This window comes from Megascapheus bottae, chromosome 4 (genome assembly GCF_031878675.1).
Source record: "Megascapheus bottae isolate mThoBot1 chromosome 4, mThoBot2.hap1, whole genome shotgun sequence".
In the NCBI taxonomy this organism is placed as follows: domain Eukaryota; kingdom Metazoa; phylum Chordata; class Mammalia; order Rodentia; family Geomyidae; genus Megascapheus; species Megascapheus bottae.
Genome location: NC_143512.1, coordinates 40,839,610 through 40,856,766, shown reverse-complemented (window position 1 = coordinate 40,856,766; position 17,157 = coordinate 40,839,610). Strand labels below are relative to the sequence as shown.

Here is a 17,157-nt window from a genome sequence, read left to right as displayed (position 1 = left end):
GGGGACGAAGGGAGGGCGAGGGGGTCGTGGGCGTCGTGTCCTAGGTGTGGGTGGGAACATCGCCCGTCTGAAGGCCGAGAGCTGGGCGCGAGCACGACCAGGGGCGAGCCGGGGGTCAGAGGGAGCGGGGTACGGGCAGGGTGGGACGGAGCGCGGGGGGGGGGGGTGCTGGGCCTAGCGGGGAGCTGGGGTGGGTACGGGGTAGGGGGAAGCGGGTTGAGGGGAGGCGTGGGGACCGCGGGCGAGCGAAGTCAGGCGAGGGGAGTCCTGGCTGGCCCGGGCTTGCTGAGAGCCCGAGCAAGTGGCAGGTGGAAGCCAGGACGGGACGAGGAGGGACGGGGCGAGGCGCCGGGCGGGGGCCCGGGGCAGGGATCTGGGGAGGGGCCCGGCGCGCGCCCGAGCGTGTCTCGGGGCGGCCCTGGGGCGGCGCCGGGGCGCAGCGGGCCGCGGCGCGGCTGCATTAAGTGAAGCTCATGGAGACTGTGTGCTCTAGCGCCTTGCGGCGGAGCGAGGCGATGCTCGTGCCCCGCCATACGTCGCTGCTGTCCGGGGAGCTGCAGAGCTGGGGCGAGCCCGAGACGTTGCTGGGACCGGGGAGGGAGGCGGGCACCATGCCGGGGAAGGCAGGCTGGTAGAGGTGCGACTGCAGCCCAGCGCCATTGGACCCCGCCAGGCTGTTGGACAGGCCCATGGAGTTGGGCGGTGGCCCGGCCGCCAGGCTGCACTGGGACAGCGACTGCGCCATGGCCTGCTGCCGGCCCAGCGCGGGCGGCAGCGGCAACTGGGACACGCCCGGCATGGCGGCCGCCGCCCAGCGGGTGTCGTTGGCGTGGAAAGAGCACAGGCTGTCGCCCATGGCGGCGGCGGCGGCGGCGGCAGCGGATGGAAACTGAGGCAGGCCTGGCGTGGGCAGGAGCGTGCCGGGCGCGCGGAACACATTGGTGGTCTTCTTGCGCTTCTTCCACTTGGCGCGTCGGTTCTGGAACCAGACCTGGAGTGGACAGGGTGGGAGACAGACAGGGCACCTTGAGTGAGCCGGCTAGCCAGAGCGGCCAGGGACTGGAGCCCAGACACCTGAGTCGGATGCGGACTCCATTGCAGGCCGGGAGCCCTCAGATCGGCTCTGCTCGGCTCCGCTGGGGCCGCAACCGGCTCAGATCTCCACCATGTACAAAACCCACCCGAAGTTTCTTGCGCCCACGAGGCGCTGACTCCCGCTCCCACCAGAGATTGTGCCCCGCGGCGCCGACGCATAGCGCAAGCCCACCACCCCGCGCCTCGCGCCCCCGAGCCCCCCGCGCATCTGCAGGCCGGCAAGTGTCAAAGCCCGACCCACAGGTGTACAGATGAAGACAAGCACGGGTAACGCGTGTGGCTTAATGGCATGTCTTATGACACTGATGGGGTATAGAATTTCCAGAAAAGCTGGAAATTTGGAAATTGTTGAAAGGCTGTGGATGACATGGCCAGTTTCAGAAAGACAAAGGAAAATCCCTACCACCACGGTTGACAGAGCAGAGAGGTTAACATAGCGATCGTGTGGAAGTGAGCTACTGAGGTGCAGTTTGGTCTGGGTCGCCAAGCTGACTTGTGATTCCTCCCACAATTACAACTGGGAGCTAAGGCAGCGAGGCTCATCCTCAACCATTCTCAGGGCACCTTTTTCTACTCTCTGTGGGCTGCCAGAGCCCGGAGCCGCCAGACCTTCAATTCTTCCTTTTTTTTTTTTTTCTGATAGCTTAATGAAAATCCCAAGTAAACAAGACCTCTGGTACCTTCAAGTCGTCTTCCCTTTCATTTTTTCCGACCAATGCAAATAAAAAGGGGTGAAGTTTAAAATTCACACTAGTTATGAAACAAATTTAATTTTGCTTAGGCCAGAGGTCCTTTTCAGAGAGATGTGTTTGATAAACTATATTCCAAATGAAAATAAGCCTCCTACACTTTCTCTCCTATCAGGCTCAGGAATTTCAGATCCTGCAAGGCAAGTTTGCTTACAGATGTGAAATTCAGTATAATAGGGAAAGAGTTATGTCTGGATGAGATGTACTACTAAGCTATCAGACCACTTTTTTGAATTTTATCTTTAAGGAGTAAAAAAATAGTTGCCAACATGCCTACTTGGCAGACATTCAGTTTAAAATCTTGTCTGCCGCAGGTGTGCTGTGACTAAATACGAATAATGTGGGACACAGCCCAGTTACCGCGTTTCCTCTTAGAATTTGGCCAACACAATTCAGTCATCAAATTGTAGCCCAATAGGTGAGTCATTGGCTAATCCAACCCAACCACTCAGCTCTGCAAAATGAAGTATCTCAAGCATGGACAAACCTTCCCTTCTTCTTGGTAAACCACAGCTCTTAGCTGTGTTCGCACCTTTGTAAGCCAAGACATACTACCCACCTACCACTGCCAACCATGTGGCAATCTAGATTTCTCTTTGGACTGATTCTTGCTTTCATAACTTATAAGGGACGTCATTCACCACTCAAGCTTTCTCTGGTTCTTCAATATTACATGTTGCCTTCCCTGGTATCTGCAAAGGGTAAATACCCAGCATCCGTTTTCTCAATGCAGCCCCTGAGAGTGTTACAGATTAATGAGACAACAGGTCCTTGGTAGTGGATAGGATCAATGCCTCAAGATTGAGCTGTTAGGGCCTTTGATGGAGAACAAACCTCTGAAGTGGAGGAGTGACAAGCCATCACAAGCACCTTTGCAGTACCCAGCCAATACTGGATTGGGGGGGGTGGCATTAGATAGTAGGACACCCTTGGCAGAAACTGGATCTGTGTTCAAATGATTCCTACACCTCACATGCAGCCCATGAGTATATTTTCCAAGTTATTGTATAAAGCCAAGACCTTCAAGCACCCTCTAAGTGCCAATGAATCCTAAAATATTGGAGGGGATGAGGTAGAAATAGGAATGGAGAAAGAAATAAAAGAAAGAAGGGGGATGGACATTTGCTCAGAAGAATTTCAATGGCAAACATTGCTGCCAGAAAGGTTTCTGAATCCAAAATCTGCTCACACATAGAAGAGAGGAATACATATTACAGGAAGAATAAAAAAAAAGCATGCTCAATTATGTTCAAGGGTTAGTAGTCAAATGATGGCTACAAATTTTTTTATGTTTCATGGCTTACTAGGGTTGGGGAAAAAAATCTGCACTGGATCTGAGCACGTCCGTTCCAAGCTATGATGCATATGTTTTTAAAATGTGAATGTTTCCACTTGAAAACTAGAGCATGACGGATTAAAATGCAGGCAAAACCTAAGGGAGATTTTCAGAATGCACAGATGACAACTCCAGGAAATATATTAACCGCAGCCACGGGCCAACTTTGAACTTAGTTTGAAATGCAGCTCTTCTCAGAAAATGCTTAATACAACAGTGAGAATCTAATGGAGGTTACAATCTAAAAATCCACTTTCATGATATCTGCTGTTACAGTAATATAGACATACTGTAAATGTATTTTAAAATATATAGCCCATTTAATTCCCCAGCTATAAATGGCTCAGAAATAGAGAAAGAGAGGGAAAAGGAAAGAATATTACGTTTCCCCTTCTAAGCAAACGCTTTATGAAGATCTCATTGGAATCCAGCAAATGATTAATGTGAAGATTTGGGAGGAAATCTGGGGAGCTGTATTAAAGCCTAGATCTCAGGTTCATTTCGATCAGCCAGCCGTGAACTCTGGGCCGAATTCATTACACTTTAATAGTGCTGGGAGAGGAAGAAAATGCAATTTCTCATTCCATTAGAAAACTAGAAAATACTCTCAGCTTGTCCCCCTATTAAGATGTGGCAGGTGACAGGGCCATTCTGGGAGACACGGTCAATGGAATTACAGCACATTATTTTTGTTCATATAAAATATTGAAAGGCAAGCCTGACTGTGCAGAAGTTATTTCACTGATTTGGTTTTTATGTAAATAAAATATTGAAAGTTAATTAATCCGTGCTAGAGACTAATGATTATGCTTATTATATTGCATTTGATCGCGTAATTTGCATGATTCTCGCATTGCTGCTTAATAAGCCATTCCAGGTTATAAATAATTCTGAAATTGGTTTCTAATAATGGCATGCTATAAAAGGAATGGTTTTATTACAGTAGGCAGAAAAGGGGAGCAATATCTGAATAGAATTGGCCTCCATGTGAATAGAGGTGCTTTTATAAATACTTACTGTGATATATACCAAGTACAGACAAAATAAATATATTGAATAATTTAGCATAGAATAAAAATCCATGTCTGGAAGCAAACAATTGCAAAAAATTAAATGTTTAGATCACTTGTAATCAGTGCAGTGGCCCACATACTGAAAAGAATGTGTGGCAATCTGTTAACTACAAAGAAAAGTATGAAGCACTCATCATATAAGAACATAAACCAATTACTATTTAATTTAAATTTGGTCAAGGAGCAGTGGTATAGTGAATAGTGAAGTAAATACATTTTCCATAAATTATTTTTGTATTACATTACATAATGTTAATCATTTTGAAATGTTAATTAAGAAGGTTATGTTGATCTGATTACTTTTTAAACTATGAAATATTATTTTTAAAAATATTGAAATTGCCATTCTATTAAATTGTTCCTATCATCAGCTTCAAGCTATTATCTTTGGTAAAACATTATGCTAGAACAATTAACATATTCTGTCTCATTCTTCTTGCATATTATTTTGTGTGCTTTTTCAAAATAACTATTTCTACCATAGAGTTTATCTTTTATTTCATTTATAACTTTTTCTGTCAAAAAAATCAGTGTCATTAACCTTTAGAAGACCTAATAAAGTTTAATAGACCCGTTTTCTTTTTTCATAAAATTAGTTGTCCAATTATATTTTATTTGTGATTCTAAGTTATTTTAATTTGAATTAATTACCAGTGTCTGGGTTAAGACACAACATTTTACTCTTTAAAACCAAAATTAATATTTAACATTTCTCTTGGGGGACAAAATTCATTAATTTTGTGTCTCTAATATTAAATCGACATCCAAGTATGATCACTGATGTACAATTGATATCGCATTTTTCTATGAATGTTGAAGTCAACTTCAGATTTTAAAACAATGAAAGGTAAGATAATTAATATATCTTCACAATGAGACTGGTATTCTTTCCATGTGTTGTTTCAGTTGACCATGGCACAGGCCTTTCAGAGCTCGATAACAAATCCACCTAGAGTTATATTAAACAAAATATCATTCTATTAACTTAACCATTTAAATCTTTGATGGCATTCATTTACTATTAGAACAGAAACGTGTACTATTTTTGTCTTTTAGCCTGGCTATAAATTGTCAAATGAACACAAAAATATTCACCTTGTCTCTCACCTCTTAAAACAAATGTAAAGTAACTGAGCGCTTTAACGTTAATTTTAAAGATAGCACTGGTTTCATAAATTAGTGCGATTGACGCTCAGGATACTGAACAGATACTGAGGTCCTAGATAGCAGCGGAAGAATTTCAGCACCCCGGATAGCTCAAGACTGACTGCATTTCTTGGCCATGCAACCTGGGCCTAAAATATTTGTTATTGTTTTTATTCCTTTGAAAAGCGGGGGGTGGGAGGGCAGGAATATGGAGCTCGGTAGGATTATATTTTCACCGGTTTTCAGAAGAGTTATAGGTGTAATTTTTGAGATGACATATAATTTACAACTTGATGTGTGCTGGGATGCTAACGGTACGATGATGATTTCCTCTATGGGTCGACATTTCTAGCCCTAAACGTTTGGGGATTTGGTTTGTTTGTTTGTTTGTGTTTTTATTAGTTGGGCACCTACACCAGAAAGCCTTCATCTCCCACCACCGCGCATCCAAGTTTCCTTAGGGAAATCTTTTTTCTTTTCCTTTTTAAAAAAATTGTTTAAAGCACACAAGACTCGCACCAGACCCAGCCATGCTAGCTTACTGGAACACCACCAAATTCAAAACCTCAGCAAACATCAAGATATTTTGTCTGAGCGATAGGAGAGGAGGGTATTTGAGATGAAAGTCACACCGTGACTTTCATCTCAAACACCGGCTTTTTGGGGAAACTCCTTACACACTTCCTCCTCCCCCCTCATGTTTTGTGTTTAATTGTTGCGTTTCCCCCACTTATCTCAATACTCAATACAATCTCATGGGGCGGGTAATGAAATCCTCGTTCGTAACTAAAGTTGGTGTTGAGGTTGGCACCGGGGTTAGATGCGGAGATGTGCTTCCTTTTGGAGAGAAGAGTGCAAGCCCAGCAGCCCGTCACTACCTGGCCACCCTTTCAGAATTTTGGCTCCCTTTGGGGGATGGCGATGTGGCTGGGCCGGGGGGGGGGGGTGTGTGTGTGTGACATTTTCTGGGCAGAGAGGGAGCTCACTGGATCTAGGAACCCTTTTGCGGCCGGAGCGCAGGCCAGGGAGGCGGAAGGGAGAGCAAAGATCGGGGGTCCCTCGGCGGCGGAAACCCGGCCGCCGCGCTCCCGGTTCGGTCCGCCTCCACCTCCACGCCCGCGTACCTGCACCCGCGACTCGGTCAGCCCGATCCGCAATGCCAGCTCCTCCCGCATGAAGATGTCGGGGTAGTGCGTCTTGGCGAAGCTTCTCTCCAGCTCGTTGAGTTGCGCGGGAGTGAAGCGCGTGCGGTGGCGCTTCTGCTTCTGCTGGCCCTGCTGCTGGCCGCCCTGGCTGGGGTTCGGGCCGCCCTGGGGCCCGGGCTGCTTGTCTGGGTCTTTGGCGCTCACCGCCAGCGAGGCGGGAGTGGAGCCCACGGTGGTGATGTCTTCCCCCGGCAGCAGCGTGGCTCCCTCCACTGGGTCCGAGCTGGGCGCCAGGTCTCCGGGATGGCCCCCGGGGTCGGAGCCCCCCACGCCCAGCCGACACTTCACCGCCTCCCGGTGGCCCAGGAGCTCGGCAGCATCTTTCATACCTGAAGAGGCAAAGGGATCTCGGTCACTCATTTCCTGGAGCTGCCACGAGGGACCGTCTTCCCTCCTCCGTCCTCCTGCGGCCCCGTCGTGGGCTCCCGCCGCGCCCTCGGCCGCCCGGGGGACGCGGCTCCCGAGGCTCCCCAGGACCTGGACAGCCAGGGCGACACCACATCTCCCGGCTCCTTCCCTTCCCGGGGCAGCCGGCTCCCACAGTTCACCGAGTGAGCTTCCACGTCCCCCACAATAAAACACCCCCAAGCCGGGCGGCAGAGCCTGCGTCTGAGTCCCTTTCATCAACTGTGCCCCCGGTGCCCCAGGAAGCCGAAGGCCAGTCCTCGAACAAGGGCTGCGGGCAGCGGGTCCACCTGAGCTGAGACAAACCGGGGAAGTCTACCTCCAGCCTCGAGCGCCTCACCCTCGCCGGGGCCCAGAGCGTCCTCGCTAGCCGTCCACCCCGCGAGGTCACCAAATCAACTCCGCCTCCCTCTCAAAGCACAGAGGCGGTTTGGAAAACGGAATCACGTCCATCGGGAAAGATTCCCAAACCGGAAACCCAGAGCCCGGCAACCCAGATGGCAGACGGCATTAAAGACACTCGACAGACACAACAGTGAATCAAACTTCAGGAAATTCCACTTCTCTTTCCAGAGAAAAGCGAGGCGCTTTCCTTTCCGCCACTGGCAACACGGAGTCCCTCGTAAAAGGCAGGGATGCCCCGGGGCACGAATTTGGCGTTTATCTTTCCCAACCAGCACACTTTACAAATCCACCTCGGTGTCAGCAGCTTCTTCACACAAGATTTTTAAAAAAATAATAATTCAAGTACACTTAGATGAGAAGAAAAAAGGAGTAGTGAGGATAAGTGGGGGGGGGGAGAAGAGAAAGAAATCCCAAATCAGAGCATAGCAGAGAGAAAAAAGAAACACCGCCAAACAAATGATCAAGGGGTAGATGGCCCTTCAAAAACATAAAGGGGAGGGGAGAAGGGAAAAAAAATAAGGAAAACAAAAAAAGTAACAACATTCCCCAACTCCCTCTTTTGGATCTACATATTCCATAGATTTTTTTATAAAGACGATGCTAAATCAAATTAAACTTTAATACAGCACAATTACTTTTAAAGAAATTAGTCCATTTAGGGCGCATTAAGGTAAAATAAGGAACAAATTGACAATTTCCTGCCCCGGCTTCTCCTGGCTGCCGGGGCGAGAGGCGCTCACTCACCTAGCCTGGCGTCCAGGAGGTCGGCGTGAGACAGCATCGTGCACCGCTCCAGGGCGAAAGCTGTTCCCCCCCAAATTTTAGCGGCTTTAAGTTATTTAAAATAGATATAAGCTATAAGCTATACGATATAGATATATATAGATCACCTAAATGAAAGAAAATTCGGTTTGTGGTTAAAAAGGGGGCTTCTTGCATTATAATGTCCTTTAGAGAGACGGGGAGGTGCTTAACAGTTGAATGAACCCGTGAGCAGCTCGGCGAGGGGACCAATCAGGAGGGCAGCCTGCAAATGTCAGCGCCCGGAGAGTCCCCCACTCCGCCCGCCCGCCCGCCCGCTCGCCCGCCCGCCCGCGCCCGCCCGGAGGAGGCGGCGGCCGGCGCCCCGGCAGCTTCAGCCTGAGCAGCAGCTAAAGCCGCGGCGACCACCTTGGCCTGGCCCTCCTGAGCTTTCGGGCCGGCTTCGATCCTTTCTTCCAGGAGCTTTCATCCAAGCCCACTTTTCCTGCCCCTGGCCCTCCCCAGTCTCGCAGGGGCAGCTTGGTGTAGCAGAGCTAGGACGGGACAGACCAGAGACCGGGGCAGGGAATGACCTTTGCGTGGCCCGAGAGTCTCCCCGCATGGGCGACCTAGGCCGCACTGGAGGGCGGTGGTCAAACCTGGGGCGCCGCTGGGGCGCGCCACGGCCCCCCGAGTGCGCCTTAACTTGGCCTCCGCTCAGTAGGCCCGCGCTAGGCGCTCTGCCCGGGCCCAGGGGCCTACCAAGCCCCAACTCCACTCGAGGCTGAGCGCGCCGGGGAGGCAGGGCTCCTTGGCATTGTTAAGGCCCACTGTCTGCTTTCGGGGCCTGTGGGAAATGTGCCTTCCTCCACACTGCACTCTGAGCTCAGGTCTCAGTCCCTAACCTGCTCTTCCCTCAAAGTTTCTAAGTTCAGCTCGGTTCCCCACTCCACTTCAGGCTGTAAATAAAGTTAAATGCTCTTTATTTTCTTCTTGAATATGTTAAACTACTCGAACAATTTAAAGTGCTTTGCACAAGTGAAGCGAACCATTTCTAATGTTCTGATTTTTCAGAGCCAGCCAACAACAAAGTTTAGATTAGTAATATATTTCTAACCAGAGTAATTTTCAAGATCATTAGGCATTTATGTAATTAGTGCCAAATCTATAAGCTTTTATTACGATTATTAGAGTAAAATCAGTATAAATTTGTACTAATTTACTACTGTTTAGACTTGGCTGTCAAGCTCAGAGGTTCTTATTGTAAATGATAACTGAGGAAATTAAGTGCAAAATTCTGTACCATTTCTGATCTGCTCCTAAACAATCCGTTTCAATTGTATTTGTAGCAGAACATAATGCCCTCTTAAAGTTGTTTGACTTGTATTTTTATTTGCAACACAAGAAAAATGCCCTCTACCCAAGCACAATGAAAACTGATATTTACTACTCTCAACTTGATTAACATTGATTTTTAATTCGAGAGTGATGCAATTAAGATTATTCATTTAGTGCAAATAAAGCTTCCACAAAAGGGCGGCCCTATGAAGTCTGTTTTAAATAATACCGAACAAATGGCTTTTTTTGTTCGCCGTCCAATTGACTTACACAAAACATTGAAAATGCTGCCTGAGAGCAGATGCGAGGGGAAGTGTGTGTGTGTGTGTGTGTGTGTGTGTGTGTGTGTGTGTGTGTCCTTAGCTGCGTGACAAGGACCTAAGTCGGGAGACAAAGGAGACGGTAAAGCGAACTCTGGGGTAGTTTTGCTTCATCCTTCTTCCTTCTTCTAGCTCGTGCGTACACACACTCGTACACACACTCACATGCGCGCACACAAACCGCGTGCGCGCGCGCACACACGCTCACTCGCGCACTCCTGCACACCCGCGAGCGAGTGCCAGGCAGCGGCTGTGGCGGCGCCTTCCGAACCGTGGAGACCGCTTCTCCGGAAGCTCCGGACTTAGCCGCGCTTCCACGGCCGCTGCAGCTGCTGCCGACGCGGCCTAGGTGGAGCTGGGGTGCCGACGCCGCAGATTCTGGCTTGGCAGACCCTAGCTGGCTGGTGGCACGTCTGCAAGCCTCGGGGGCGTTGTGCAGGTGCCCAGGGCCCTTCAGAGAAAGGTTTTGCCCTGGGGGGCGGTGAAATCCAGAGATGTAAAGCAAATGCAGCCCCTTCAATAAAAGCTCCCCGCCCCCAACAAAAGTTTAAATCTACAAGTTAAAGCTGGGGGGGGGGGAGCGCAGCTAGATTAGACCCCACGGCCCCCCAGGGCGGAGTTGCGCGCCCCCCGACTGTGGCTCCCGAGGGTGCACCTGCCCAATCTCGTGCAGGGACTCTCGGTGTTTTCTGCCCACCTGCGTGGGACTTTCTGCCCCGGGCATCGGGGCAGAGGTGGGGAGAAGTGACAGGCAGGCCCGGTGTCACCACCCGGCCCCCCACAAATAAACAGGTCCAGAGAGGCCCTCGCGGCCGCGGCTGCCCACACCCCGGGAAGAAGGGAGGCGAGGTGACCAGCGTGCCCACGGCACGCGAGTCCTCCGCTCGCGCCGTGCCGGCACCCTCCCGCACACACTCGCTCATATATTCTGTTTTGTTGTATCTTTCAGGTCGATAAATAAATGTGTAATAGTTAATGTGAAGACACATCAGAGTAATAACAATGGGACGAAATCAAAGGATTATCCATCTCTGTTAGTACCCGCTGAATAACAATGTTGCGGCATGATTGATGGCCCGCTTCATTTTATGACTTTTCTATTGGTCTTGATTTTTATAGCAGTATAAACAAACTAAATCATTTCTTCCAAGACTTTCAGAGCACAGGCATCTAGGAAATGGGTGGGAGTCGAGGGGGGGGTGGAGAAAGCGGGTGGGGGCGGAGAAGGAAAAGAGAAGAAAGAAAAGGAAATCTGAGAGGGGACGGGGCGGCCGAGCAGAGTGGGGGCGTCGGGACGGGGGGCGCGCAGGCGAGGGCTGGGGCTGGAGGCCGGAGCCCGCAAGCCTGCCAGCTGCCAGGGAAACCACAGTCGTTCAGGTGCAGAATGCTCGCCCCCCGCGCTCCGCTTCCTCCCGGCAACTCCTCTCGGCCAATGTCTGAATCCACCTGGGCAGCGCCTGAAATGTATTTACCAGAGTTTTATTCCCGTCATCTCGCCACGTTCCTGGGGCAGCCGGGAAAGTGCCGGTCAGGCCCACGGCTGTTGATAATTTAAGGTATTTCCCACATGATCATGGGAACTGAAGTCCTTAACAAGACCAGGCTTTAGCGCGATGGCCCCCAAATCTTCGGAATGACAAGAATGTCTTCAGAAATCACTTCAAAGCAAAGTAAAAGGATTTTCTATGACGGATCCAGTGATTTTTCCTCAATAAATAGGTTTTAGATTGTTACACACACGTAGAAGTGGAACAAAGGGAACTACCAGAAAATATATTGGTTGCCCCTAATAAAATTTATTTAGACAGTTTACTTCTCATAAAAAATAGAGATTGAATTTTGTACAAGAGCCTGCCAAGGGGCGATGCACAGGGAAATCATTTTTTTTTCTTTCTCCTTTTCCCCCCTTCTCCTTTTTAACGAAGCACAAAGAGCATTTAAAGGCCAAGGAACCTGCTCATGCCTCCTGCTGCCTGAGTGCCCAGACTGTGCAGAACTAGGTAGTTTTGAAAGATGGCTTTCCAAGGGGAGAGAGAGAGAGAGAGAGAGAGAGAGAGAGAGAGAGAGAGAGAGAGAGAGAGAGAGAGAGAGAGAGAGAGAGAGAGAGAGAGGAGAGAGAGATTTCTTTTTTTAAAACAAAACCTTGGTGGCTCATGTAGATGACAAAAAACCCCCACAAAATCTATGTTTTTCCTCAGGCTTTGCTGCCCCAGCCCAGAGTAACATCGGTATGGGAGGATGAGGAGATGGGATGAGGGCAGGGATGGGAGGTAGAATAATGTCTGAAAGATGGATTTATGCTGATTGCACTTGCAATTCTGATTTTCTTTCTAATCATATTTATACATTCTTCGAGAATCCTTTATAATGGCAGAAACAGAGAGAATAAAAACATATACAGAGAGCCTTGGGAAGAAGTGGGTAGCGTGCCCAGAGCCCTAATTGCTTTTTCCACTTACAGGAACCTTGGGTGTTTATTAAATGTAACTTTCGTCTGCTTGGGTAGTTAGTAAGCTGCTTGCTTTTCTTCTATGCAGACAGTGGGCTGAAATATGGCGCGTTGTTATTCACATTCCCGCTATTAGATGCTGAATCGTGACATTGTTCCCTTTAATGAGGAGCGCCTCCCTCAATAATTAACGATCTCACATTTTCCTATTTTCTTGCCTGATGAAAAGAATCAATTTTAATTCGTGGCAAATTACAGCCATGCTTTTGGGTATTATTTGCTTACAGAAAACAAATCAAGTGACTTGAACATTCTTGTTTACTTTTCCAGAGATGCAGGAACCCAAACGCGATGGCAATTCAGATCCTGTTCTTCCGGCCTTACCTTATGGCTGGATAAAAGATTTAAGGGAGGGGCGGAGCACAAGTATAGGAGGAAAAATAAAGGAAGCTCTGAAGCCCACTGCCCTCGGAACAATGGGGTCCACTTTGATCACACATCACTGCCCCACCCGGTCCCACGCCCGAGTGGGTAGATTGCGTCTGGCTTATTTGTGGGAGTTGATTTGAGAGTGGGTGTATGGATGAAAAATCTGGGAGGTAGGCCAAGTGTCTTCTAAGGGAGAGCTCCTACATGAAAGAACTCTTCTCACGATTCCCAGGCCAAAAAGGCTTCGGCTCAGTGCCCTCGCCTGTCCGTCCAGAGAGCCCGTCGACTGGGGGCTCTCCAGGCCCGGGAGAGCAGCTTTTAAGTCCCAGCTGAACGTTACCTGGGCCTGGCCCAAGCGCTCATCCTCCAGGCCTCCTTGGGCAAGGAGTTCTGGAAACTGACAGGACCCAGGGCCAAATGTCCAAACTGTCTGTCTGTCTGTCCGTCCGTCCGTCTGTCTGTCTGTCTCTCTTTTCAGGGCTCCGGGAGGAGGGCTGCGTGGGCATGACCAGTGTACTTGAGTATTCCCTCTTGCGTGAGCGGTGCGGGGCGCCCTGGCCCGCTCACCTGCAGGGCAGAGGCCGGTGGGCCTGCAGGCGAAGCTGGAGAAAATCCGCCTCAGGCTTTGGGTTTACAACCCCTCCTAGCTCTGAGGCACCAGAGCTAGAAACGCTTTGCTTCCTCCCCCTCCCCGGAACACACTGTTTCCCACGCAAACTGTCCCCAGATCGTTCACCTGCAGGACTCTTGGCAGGCGCAGGGGCCGGTTTCTTACTTTTCTCTCTTTCTCTTCTCATCTTTTCCTTTTGACATCTGGCACTCTCAGCCTTCCACACAGAAACCTCAACACAATAAAGCATACCTAGCTTGCTTCCTTTTATTATTATTTTTTAAAATGCCTTTCGCCCAGTAATTTTAATGGCCCCAATTAGCCATACGGAATATAATAAGTGGCCTAGAGTTTTAGTCTGCGTGTGTAACATTGGTTGCGTTTCTGATTTCTATTTACCCTGGATAAATAATCATATATCAGTTATTCAGTTAGGTGACAAGGCTAGTAATTGGAATAAAAAAAGGGGGGAAAAGCTCGTCCTTATCTCTTTCTATAACTAGATATCGCGCTAATAAGACTGCATCAATCTTATCTAGCAAATAAATAAAATAGACAAACAAACAAATTCGCCTCCAACAAGTTAATGTGGTGTATCTGAGTGGAAAGTAGATATTTTCACGCATTCTGGAGATGAGGAGTGACTTTTAATAAAATCACAAGAAAAACAAATGTAATTCTGTAAGCCATTTCTTGGAGCCACCAGCTCTCACCCTCCCTTGCTTTCCCTCCCGGCTCTGAGGGTCCAACCCCCCCTCCTCCCCCCTCCCGCCCCGCTCTTCTTTCTTTCCCAGTAGGTCCCAGGCTTGGGACTGACGAGGGCTCGGCTACTCCAGCTACTTTATTGGACTTGTAGGTGGGATGGAGGAGGGAGGTGGGATTCTAGAGTGAGCGATGTTTCTTTCTTGTCCTGTCTTACTCTCCATTTTTCTTCTTCCTGCCCTAGCTCTTTCTTCCTTTCTTTCTCCTTTCGGGCCCGTCCCTCCCGGCCCCTCTCCCGGCTCCGTCCCCTCCCCTGCCCTCGCCCCCGCCCCGCAGCCCGTGTGCGGCTAATTCCGGGCGTCTATATTCACTCAATTAGAGAAATCTACAGAGAAGATCGATCTTCCATCTGCAGACATGCCAGCTTAACAAATTAGATTCTTGTTTCGTGCAGGTGATTTGGTGACAGTTGGGGAATTAGAAGTAATAAGTTGTTGTGTTTGAGCCCGGGCCCCCGCCCCCCGCCGGCGCCCCTCCCCGCCCGCCAGCCCCGGGGCCGCGCCCGCCGCCCGGGCGCCCCCGCCGGCCCCCCCCCCCCGGCCGGCCCGCGCCCCGCCGCCGCCGCCGCCGCCGCCGCCGCATCCCCCGCCGTAATTAGTGCTGCTGCCCTCCATGTGGGCTCGATTAAACCGTGATTTAGCCGAAAGAAATATAATTATGGCTGCAAATAAAATAATCAGCATTGAAGAGCGATTTCCTTAATGAGATGGAGCGGTTGCACGTCACGGAGTAAAGGGGTCTCATTAAGAGGTGGTAATGAGGCTTGGGTGGATGGTGCAGTTACAAAATAGCCCAACTCCTCGGCAGGCCCCGTCCGCCCACCCCGAGAGGCGCGGCCTCTCCTGCGCGCGGGCCCCGGGCTCCGCGGTCCGCCCGGGGCGCCGCGCCCGCCCCGCCCGGCCCCCAGGGGGCGCAGCGCCCGCCACGCGGCCCGTCTCCGCCCTCCCGCCTCCGCCCTCCCGCCGGCCTCACCGGCCCTGACTGCGGAGCCGCGGCCGGGGGAGGCCGGGCAAGGCGCGGCGAGGCCCGGCGAGGCGCCCCGATGCCAGGTGGACACGCCCTCCCGCTCCGCCCCGCAGGCTGGGCGTCCCGAACCTCACAGCTGGTGGGAAGGAGCGGCCCCCCGCTCAGAGCTAGTGCCGACCCGCAGGCAGGCCCGGGAACTTCTGGGAGCGGGTTGAAGGGAGTTCAGTTGGGAGAGGGGGGGTTTCAAAAATCCAGAAGCTGAGGTTCAGACGAGGGACACCCCCAAGAAGCCCTGCACAAACGAGAGCCCTGGCCTAGGAGAGCCTTGGGGCTGTCACTCAACAGGCCGCACGACTGCCTCACCGTTTCAAAGGATCGAGTAAATTATGTTGAAGCTTTCTTAACCAGGTTTCTCTGATCTTCCTGGTGTATTAGTCTAGAAAAAAAAACACCAATTCCTTCGAAGTCCATGCGTATACAGAGTCCCCGGGTCCAGATGTAGAACTGCTACTACAGTAGCTTTTCCAAGGAGACTGGTTTCATTTGAAAGGGAGTGGGAAAAGGCACGGCACATCTTCCTTGTTCATCTAGCTTATCATTTCCTGAGTACCTACTAGGTGCTAGACACAGTGCTGTGTCCCAGATAGTGGGAGGTGAACACACAGATCTTTGTTCTGAAGCCTGCATGAGGCAGCAGAAATAAACCAAGAAGTGGTCTGCTTGATTTTATTTCTGTGGTACTGGGGATCTATGTTAGTAAGCTTCCGGTCTGCATGGCTCCATAGCTTGGTTAAATAACTGAAAAAGGGTGTAAGACTTATTTTGGCACATCGTTTCAGATGTTCCCAGCTTCATGCTCTCAGTTTTAAAAGGCTTGCAAAGAGAGAGAGGCACACTCCTTTCCAAATCTGTCTAGTGGTGAGAAGTCTGAGGGAGGCTTCCCTAAAAGAACTACTATCTAAATGAATAATTCCTGAGTCTGCCCCACTAGCTAGCTGATGGAAACTCTTCAATATTTTTTATGAAGCAGCTTTTGGGGAAAAGTCATAGATCCTTTGAAAATTAGAGAGCTCTTCTTAAGGAAATGCATATATTTGCACACAACTTTAGGGAATTTAGGCCTTCACAAGCCCACTGATTGGGTCCAGTTCTGGAAGCATATTATTATCTGAGCAAACCTAAATATTTACAATTATGTCCTTCTGAGAAAAACTAATTCACATCTGCAAAGGAGTTCTCACAGTGAATCTGGATCTTAGGGTAAACATTGGAGAATCAGAATAAGATTTTCAAGTCAGTAAGTGCTGAGAAAACAACCATGTTGAAAAAGGCCTAAGATCTAACAAATGTTTGAAATATTCCTGTCTTCCACTGGGCATGACAATAGGTTATATATTTAAATCTAAAGTGGTATCAACTTCTTTCATATTGCAGAGACCTGTCAGGAAACCATCTTGGTTGCTTGGCAATTCTTTTTTCTAGAAGCAGATTCTGAACAGCTGGCCCTCTGGCTGGGGAGAACTGTGTATTACATACTGGTGGGTCATAAATAAGCAGACCTTGCCCTGGGTAAAGGTACAAATGGATGCCATTAACATCCACCCACTGGGATCACAGGGAGGAGAGGGTGATTAAAAGTCTGTCTTAAGCCCACTAAAGCCCCCCAAATCCAGAGCTTAAGCTAATTCTCTCATTCACTCCCCAAAGGCATTTTGCACTTTATAGCCTGAAAGCCAGCAGCAGGGCTGCCTTCTCTATCTCCTTCACGCTCCCAAGTTGCTGACATATGGAACCAGAGTCTTTTCTGCACAGAGGCTAGTTCTTTTTCTGGCTGTTTTAAGTATGAGGATTTATTCACCGCCCCTTTAGTTTCGAGGGGCCCCCGAATCACCCATTAGGAAGGATGTTGACTTTTTCATGTGCATTTTCCTGGCACAATCTTCTTTTACTCCCTGTGGAGCAGCTGTAGTAAGGGAGAACATTAGGTATGAGTCAGGTCACACAGACATGCTGCTGTGACAGATATCCCCAAATTAGAATGGCTTAGAATGATAGTTTTATTTTTCTCTCACACAATAGCCCACTCAAAAGTATTCAAAAGCTGGATGCCAGTGGCTCACGCCTGTAA

At 49.7% G+C, this 17,157-nt stretch overlaps 1 protein-coding gene across 1 annotated transcript; it reads right to left on the bottom strand.

The window, feature by feature from the left end:
• Positions 1 to 416: 416 nt before the first annotated feature.
• Positions 417 to 8,195, bottom strand: Otp (orthopedia homeobox). Its single transcript, XM_090331123.1, has 3 exons — positions 8,159 to 8,195; positions 6,524 to 6,933; positions 417 to 991 (listed from the first exon to the last, which is right to left on the bottom strand). The coding sequence occupies exons 1-3, from the start codon at positions 8,193 to 8,195 to the stop codon at positions 461 to 463; spliced, it is 978 nt and encodes a 325-aa protein (XP_090187249.1). The 3' UTR covers positions 417 to 460.
• Positions 8,196 to 17,157: the final 8,962 nt, after the last annotated feature.